This window comes from Zingiber officinale, chromosome 2B (assembly GCF_018446385.1).
Source record: "Zingiber officinale cultivar Zhangliang chromosome 2B, Zo_v1.1, whole genome shotgun sequence".
Classification (NCBI taxonomy): domain Eukaryota; kingdom Viridiplantae; phylum Streptophyta; class Magnoliopsida; order Zingiberales; family Zingiberaceae; genus Zingiber; species Zingiber officinale.
Genome location: NC_055989.1, coordinates 883,275 through 892,174, shown reverse-complemented (window position 1 = coordinate 892,174; position 8,900 = coordinate 883,275). Strand labels below are relative to the sequence as shown.

The following is an 8,900-nucleotide window of genomic DNA, read 5'->3' as shown; positions in this document are numbered from 1 at the left end:
ATGAACCGAGCTCGAACTTTGTGATAGAAGTTCAATTTGAGCTCGAGCAAAAACTCAAGCTTCATATTATTCGACTCAATTCAATACGTTTACGTTCCTATATATACTATTGTAAATTTAACTAGCTTTCGGATTACTTCATACGATCTTCATGACTCTTCCATTCCTTTCCCTAGCAGGGCCATTAACTCGCGTGTACTGTCACGAGAACTACAGCTGCATGTGAGCCGAATGCCTTTTCCACCTTTGACGACGAACAACTTGGACCATCAGAAGCCGTGGCATAATTGCCACAGCATGCACAAGCACAGAGGCCTGCTATGTGGCCCGTGGCCTCTGTGCAGTGCAGTGTGCAGATTATAATAACCATCATCCTGTTGTGGGGAAATGATGTTAAAGATTAACTAAAGTGGCCCTGCCATGCTTCCTCCCATCTCGTGCAAGCAATCGATTCATCCTTTTTTACAGAGGAAAAGGGAGAAGAAGAGCATCCTATTCCTGCCCAACACCCAGTTACGACATTTGGAAAACTTCAAATCTAACTTGGAAGGTATTACGGAGAGTTAAGATTTGGCCCTGAGATGGAGGCAGTAACGCCAGCCATGAAGTTGGCTTTGGAGGTTTTTTTTTTTTTACTGGTCAGCGCATTTAATCACTTCCAATCCTTGGTGCATGGTCTTCTCTACTCCTTATGCCGACCCTGCACTCTCCGCTAGCTTGCTTTATCTTTACTGCTTTTCCTCTCTCACGCAAAGCTCCATCTTCCCCCTCTCACGTTGAGGAATAGAAAGAGAAAAGGTAAACATTTCACCAAGTTGCTCCCTTTTCTGCTTCCAAACTGATGAAAATTATCTTCATTCTCCATCTGTTCTCTGTTCTTCCATTAGACTTTTTTTTCTTTGCCTGAGGACGAAAACCCTTTACTTTGTCACTCAAGGAAATAGGTACTTCTCTTTCTCCTTGTTGCAGGATACTCTTTGGGTGGTTTTTGAATGTACATTTTCAGGGTTTTTGATTCTCAATTTCCAATTGCATTGTATCAATCATCATTGAAGAAAATTGATGGGAGAAACCCCAAAAGTTTGTGCCAAAATTGTGGATAATTGATGATTTACTGCATTTTTCATTGTCGGTTTCAGGAAGCAAAAATGGCATCAGGTGATTCTTTAAATGCTGAATTATCAGAAAAGACGCCGGTGCTTGGGCTGAGACTTTGGGTTGTGATTGGCATTTCTGTTGGTGTTTTGATCGTGTTCATTCTCTCAATCCTCTCCCTATGGGTCACCTCTCAGCGGAAGACTAGGCGGTCCTTCGATAAAATTGTCGTCTCACAAATCCCCAATGTGTCAAAAGAGATTACGGTTGACAGAATTGGCACTCGTAGCCTCGCCCGGTCGCTTCAAGAGCGCGACGGAGCTTTCCACTCATCCTATGACAAGTTCAGTGAGGACTCTGGAAAACTGCTCACCCATATGACAGTGAGCAAATCTAGTGATGCTGATAACATGAGCCAATGCAGCTCAGCTTACCACATTGACAGGGCTGGTAGTTCCTATTCCGGCGATGAAGGTAGCTCAGGTCATGCCAGGAAACCGTACTCACCGTATAGTCTTGTCACCGCGTCTCCGTTGATCGGTTTGCCGGAGTTCTCACACTTGGGATGGGGCCACTGGTTTACACTTCGGGATCTCGAGAATGCTACAAATTGGTTCTCCAAGGAAAATATCCTCGGCGAGGGTGGATATGGAGTTGTTTATCGCGGACGCCTGATAAACGGAACCGATGTTGCAGTCAAGAAGCTTCTGAATAATCTGTTGGTGTCATTTTTTCATAGTCTCATTGCCATTGTGATTTTCAGTGATCCAAAACATTGTCATTTGAAATTATAGTCTAATTTTGCACTTGACATGAATGTTTCAGAGGCCAAGCTGAGAAAGAATTCCAAGTGGAAGTGGAAGCTATCGGCCATGTCCGACACAAAAATCTAGTCAGACTTCTGGGATATTGCATAGAAGGAACCCACAGGTGAAGGCTTATTTTGTTTCTTGAGCACTAATGCCTTTATCTTGTTTTGAGGATGATTATCTTTGTCAGTAGTACTCAGCTTGTTTTTATAGGATGCTTGTTTATGAATATGTCAACAATGGAAACTTGGAGCAATGGCTTCATGGAGCTTTGCATCAACATGGTGTTCTTACTTGGGAACAACGCATGAAGTCGATCCTAGGCACCGCCAAGGCGTACGGGCTCTCGTTAACTGATTCGTGTCGATTAAGGTGTCCCCGGATGGTAATTGAGTGATTGTATGTGCTTGTTTTGCAGCCTTGCCTATTTGCACGAGGCAATCGAGCCAAAGGTTGTTCATCGTGACATAAAATCCAGTAATATCTTACTTGATGATGAGTACAATGGGAAGGTGTCTGATTTCGGGCTAGCTAAGCTCTTGGGTGCAGGCAAAAGCCACATTACTACCAGAGTTATGGGAACATTCGGGTATGCCACTTTTCCCTCATGTGGATTCACCACCAGAGCTAATATTTTGTTCGCTTTCGCGTTCGCTTTCGCTTTAGGTATGTGGCTCCCGAATATGCGAATACTGGACTTCTGAACGAGAAGAGTGACGTTTACAGCTTCGGAGTTTTGTTACTGGAAACGGTGACCGGGAGGGATCCTGTGGATCATGGCAGGCCTGCAAATGAGGTACATTCAGCTATCCTAAAGCCAGGACAATAAGTTGTTACTGATGACAAGTGAAATTGGACGTGCAGGTGAATCTTGTGGAGTGGCTTAAAATGATGGTTGGAAGTAGGAGAACAGAGGAAGTAGTGGATCCTGTTCTTCATGTTAAACCGGCTGCTCGAGCTCTTAAGCGCGTTCTATTGGTTGCTTTGAGATGTGTCGATCCTGAGTCGAACAAACGACCTAACATGGGTCAGGTTGTCCGAATGTTGGAAGCCGACGAGGTCAGTTTGAACTTGTATAAACATCTTAGAACATCCACATTAGTTTCTCTATCCAAAATACATAATTTATGATAAAAAAATTACTTTATTAAATTTAAATATCCACTTTTCACTATATCAGTTTTCCTATTTTTTTCTCTTATATATAATGTTTACGGTAGGAATAGCAACGGGACGGGTTCGAACCAGGTTTGGCTAATACCAGAATCCGCCTCTCTAGAAAAAAATAGATCCGAATCCGGACCGTCCCGTCTGACCCCACTCAAAACCCGACAGGTTTGGGGCTAGTTGGATCCGTTAACCCGTTAAGCTTTAATATATATATATATATATATACACACACACACAATGAGCGGGTTCATTAAAATTCGTAATTCGTCCCAAATCCACTTTTAAATCCGATCAACAGATTTAAGCCCACCCTATAATCTATTTAATTGGAATGGAACGAATTTAATGCGGGTCAGATTTAAATTCGTCCCATTATTATCCTTAAAAGTAAAGCTAAGGAAGGAAGAGTGAGGTATAACTTTAGTCAGCGTTTTGCGGACTAGAGGATCCGTGCTCAAACTTTAGTATAAGAATCTTTATACAAGTTGTTTTGTTTCAGAAAAAAGATACAGATAATAGTCTGAAAAAGATATTAGTTGTTGATAAAGACCAACGAATGTTATTAAGTGGATTGTAATTAGTTGGTATGTTTTTTTACTTCAGGAATATTGATTGTCCACTCTAGATAGAGATGGTAACGGAGCAGATTTGAGTCGGCTTTGGTCAATTTTAGAACCAGCCTTGTCAAAAAAAAATAGATCTGAATCCGGATCCGCCTCTCCTAATTTTTCAACCTATCCCATCCAGACCCTGTTCAAAATCCGATAGGTCCATAGCGGGTTGGACCCGCCAACCTGTTGAACAAAAAAAAAAATACAAATCAACACTAAATTATTATTATTGTATATTTTATATTATATAATATAAATATAAAACATAAATATTATTATTACATATACGGGACGGGTTCATTGAAACCCATAATCCGCTCCGAATCCGTTTCTAAATCTGGTCAACGGGTTTAGACCCGTCTAGTAATCCGTCTAACCGGGTTTGAACCTACCCCGAACGGGACAAATTTAATATAGGGCCGAATTTAAACTCGGCTCATTGTCATCCCTAGTTTAGAGAAGGGTCCATTCTCTAAATTTAGATAATACTATTCATAAATATAAAATTTAGAGAATGGATAGGGTAGCTAATGCAAAAAAATTTTAATTACCCTATCTAAAATTTAAAGTAAAATTTTTAGATGGAGTAATTTAGGTGGATTCTCTTTAGATAATCTAGTTTTCAGTTTCATCTTGAGGCATAGCTTGAGAAATTTAATGTGCCTTGCGTTTTCTTCCCTAAAAGGATCGAAGAAGCCGATGGAACCATGCAGGAAAAATGGAGATTGAGACTGTAACGGAGAGTAACAATTCAAATGATCTGGAAAGTAAAGAAGCAGGTGGATCATCATCGTCAGAGAGATTGATAGTCTGATTATTATTTGCAAAAAACAATTCAGTTATCAGCTTTGCCCTTTTGTTAGCAATTCAAGGAAGTTGTATCAACAACAACAACAACAACAACAGGGCTTGTGACAATGAAGACATTGTTTGTGTTTCTCGAGCTTTGCTACAATTTCTGCTAGCTGCATAATAAGGAGATCTTGGAGAGTCAAATCAATGTTTTGCAATTTCCAGAGTTCATCCATAGTCTTCCCGTACAGATGTCCATGTAGAAATTACTTTTTTTCTTATTTCTTATAAAGTTATCACTTGGTTTCTTGGCGGAGTTTCTTATTGTCCCTCTTACATTTGTTTTGTATCTTCAGTTCATCTTCTCGTATTTTTCGTTTTTGCTTGTCATCTTACTTTTTGTACTTGTTTGTGTGCTGGAGAGGTTTAACCATGAACGGAGTGGATCATGGAATGAGGAGCTGTAGATAGGACCGTAAATGAACCGAATATTCATGAAAAAACTTGATGTTCGATTTGATAAGAATTTGTTTATATTCGTTTAATACACATAAGATCGATTAAATAAACAAGTTTGAACAACTCATTAAATTAAACAAACAAGCTTAAATATATATGCGTTTGACTCGTTAATGTTGTGAATCATGTTTATTAAAAAAAGTTTTACATGCTAAATAAACAAACAACAAACTTTTAAAATAAACAAATAAATTTGATTTACCAAACTCAATAATCAAACAAGTAAAAGTTTCAAACAATCAAACAAGTTTAAATTGAGAGTTCGATAACATCTGAATGAACTAAATTCAAGTCAAGCTTAATTGATAGCTCGATAACATTTAAACGAATCAAGCTCAAACCAAGTTCAAGCTCATCAAAAATAAACTAAGCCAAGCTAGAACAACTATTTTAAAGGCTTGGATCATTTTTGGCTTGGCTTGGCTTGTGTTGGGATTCAATCAAAGTCCCATATTAGAAATATTTGAAAAAGATCATGGGTTTAAAAGGATGTAAGATATCTCCATTGGCAAGAGGCTATTGGAATCCTGTGGTAATTTTGATGTAATCAACCAAGTTAAGTTAGGTTCTGTTGTGTTTTGATCCATGTGTCTAAGTGTGTAGGAGCTTAGAAATCAAGCGGAAGACGCAGCTAGCGAAAAGGATGGCACAGAAAGGGAGTTGGGCTCGGTGCATTCGAGGGACGAGATGCTACGGAAGATACACCGGTGGATGAGAAGGACATGCACGACGTTCGAGAATGAGAAGCCGGAGCAGAAGCGTGCTAGAGGAAGAAGGCCTGAAATTGGATTAGGGTGAATCCTATTTCGGTTGGTCGAAATCACCCAGACGATCGGAGCAGTGGAAGAGCCAAAATGGAGCTGAAGGTGCCTTCAACAAACCATGGAAGGCACATTCCAACCCATAGAAGGCGCCTTCGACTAAGAATTTAGCTGGTGGCAGTGGATAAACGTTTATCCACTGCTGCCTCGCTAGAGGCGCCTTCTACCCTATTAAAGGCGCCTTCCAGCTACGGATAACTTTTCCCAGAGGCTATAAAAAGACCCCTGGACCTAGGAAATAATTAATCAACTCTAGTTTTAATTTCCTAGCAACTTTCTAAGCTTTCAACGAGTGTAAGAGGCTTCTCCGTCTTCAACGAAGGAGATTTTCTTTTAGTGCTTTAATTGGTCTTGAATTAACAACCATCTAGGTTGTAATCAAGTAAATCTTGTGTCTCGTCTTTTAAGTTGTTATTTTCATTTATTATTATAGTTACTTTTAATTAGAGTTGAAAGAACAGGAAAGGTGTTTGTTTTATTTTGACAGGCAATTCACCCCCTCTTGTCGGCCCCGCTGCGCCAACAAGTGGTATCAGAGCACAACCACCTCAGAAGGACTAATTGCCGACCGAAGCACCGAAACAATGGTCAGACCGACAATCTACCCACCAAAGTTCAAGGGGAAATTTGTGTCTTAGCAGAAACGCATGGAGGTATTTTTTTAAAACTAATTTTGAATTATTGTTAATATTAAAATATGGATTTGTAGCACCGAAAGAAAAGGAGGAGTATCAATAGATCAAAAAGGAGAAAGCAGATTTCGTGGCAAATGGACAAGCTGAATTCCATCTACTGAGCGTGCTACCTCCATAATAAGTCAACATAATCGACACCTACGAATCAGCAAAGGAACTTTGGGAGAAGTTCCTGAAACTACACGAAGGTACGTCCGAAGCTAAACTCGCAAAACGGGACCTACTCTGGAACCAAATAAGCAATCTCTGAATGAAAGAAGGTAAATCGGTTGCTCAATTACATGGAAGAATCAAGGAGCTAATTACTGGCTTTAACGAGCCTCAGAGAAATGGTAACCAATCGGGATACGGTAAGGTATGCTTTAAATGCATTTCCGAGAACACCGGAATGGACATCTATAGTAGACTTCTACTATATCTCCAAAGATCTCAAGGTGAGTACTTTATAAAATCTTTTCTCCACTTTCGAATTACACGAATCTCAGTGTGCAGGACAAAGAAAGGGACCAAGTCAGAAATTTGCCCTAAAGGCAAGAACAGACGATCTAGACTCCGAAGAGTCAATTGATGAAGACGAAATAGCTTTAATGGTAAGGAAATTTAATAAGTTTATTCGATCTAATAAGTTTAAATCATAGACGAAAAAGCATTATCGAAACAAAAGGAAGGTCCGATGCTACAACTATAACGAAGAAGAGCACATCAAGGATGAATGTCCTAAACTAAAGAAGAAAAAGAAACACAAGGGCAACAGACCAAAACACAAGAACTTGAAGGTCACATGAGATGAATTATTATCCTCTGAGTCCGAGATCGAGGCCTTCTCTGGACTAGCCCTAATGGAAAACCATTAAACAGAAGATGAAAGCAGCTAAGAGATGAGCATCGATGAAAAGGGAGGATCATCAGAAGAAAGCTGCGATGAAGGGGAAGCATCGAAACATGAGGTAAGTGAGGTACGTGCACTATCTCCCAAATAGTCGTTTAATTTCATTAAGATTCTTTCCAAAGATCTAGTAAAATTAGAAAAAGAAAATGCTAAGTTAAAATTAGACTTAGCAAAGACATGCCCCTTAGATTTGTTTGACAATTTAAAACTAGAAAATAATAAATTGAAAATGCAAATCGAAACTTTGAAAAAAGAACATGCATGTTTGAAATTAAGCAACTTTCAAAAATCAAAAACTAGAAATTATGGTAGGCTAAACTGGTATTTACGATTTCATAGGGGTCAAATTAGAAAAATCCTCAGAAGTTATATACCTTTAAAATTTTTAATTAACCCAGTAGGAAGGAACTTATATTGGGTTCCAAAAATATATGAGTAAAATTCATTTTAATAGGGTTAAATGTGATAAAGGAAATTAAATGTTAATTTCTTTAAAAGGTTTTGTCTAAGAAAGTGGTTGTTGCTCCAATATCCAAGAAGGTCTAGTGTCTCGCAACAGTCTGAAAGTCTATTATAAGATATTTAATTGACTAACTGTTAAAATGATTTACTGTTATAATCTGTTAACAAGTTAGATTTTTTTTTTGTCAAATTTTTGCAATTGACAAAATGTTTTTTGTTAACCCTTTTATTTTTTCAAAATATAAATTATGACTTTATGAAAAATTTTAACCATTCTGTTTACTATTTTTTAAGTACCCCTCAAAATTAATTTCAAAATATTCTAACTTCTTAAGTTATTTTTCTTTTTTTTTTATGTGATCAAAGGGAGAGAAATAGGTACAAATTTTAGGAGGAGATCTTAAACTTTTGAATTTTTCTAACACATTTGCAACATTATAAAATTTTGAATTTTGCAACATTATACTTAATGTTTCTATCATGTTATTTGAGCAATTTCTTTACAATCTTTATTACACTGTTTTTACTCTAACTTAAACTTGGGTTGATGCATATAAAAGAGAGAGATTGTTGGAACCCCGTGGTAGTTTTGATTTGATCAACCAGGTTAAGTTAGATTTTGTTGTGTTTTGATCTTTGTGTCAAAGTGTGCAGGAGCTTAGAAACACAAGAAGTCAAATGGAAGACGCAGCTAGCGAGAAGGATGCCACGGAAAGGGAGCCGATGGGCTCGGTGCATTCAAGGGACGAGGTGCTGCGGAAGAGTACACCGGTGGACGATAAGGACGTGTGCGACGTTCGAGGGATGAGAAGCCGGAGCAAAAGCCTGCTCGAGGAAGAATGCCTGAAATTGGGTTCGGGTGAGCCCTATTTTAGTTGACCGAAATCACCTAGACGATCGGAGCAGTGAAAGAGTCAAAATGGAGCTATGCTGGAGGCGCCTTCAACAAGAGTTGAAGGCGGTTCTGTGACCTTCAGGCGGAAGGCGCCTTCAACAAACCATGGAAGACGCATTCGAGCCCCATAGAAGGCGCCTTC

General features: G+C 38.9%; 1 protein-coding gene across 1 annotated transcript; it reads left to right on the top strand.

Moving 5' to 3' along the window:
- Positions 1-393: 393 nt before the first annotated feature.
- LOC122044953 (probable receptor-like protein kinase At2g42960) lies at positions 394-4,854 on the top strand. The gene is made up of 8 exons (XM_042604984.1): positions 394-620; positions 1,140-1,813; positions 1,921-2,025; positions 2,118-2,240; positions 2,323-2,493; positions 2,571-2,700; positions 2,769-2,963; positions 4,371-4,854. The coding sequence occupies exons 1-8, from the start codon at positions 582-584 to the stop codon at positions 4,497-4,499; spliced, it is 1,566 nt and encodes a 521-aa protein (XP_042460918.1). The 5' UTR covers positions 394-581; the 3' UTR covers positions 4,500-4,854.
- The last annotated feature ends 4,046 nt before the right edge of the window (positions 4,855-8,900 follow it).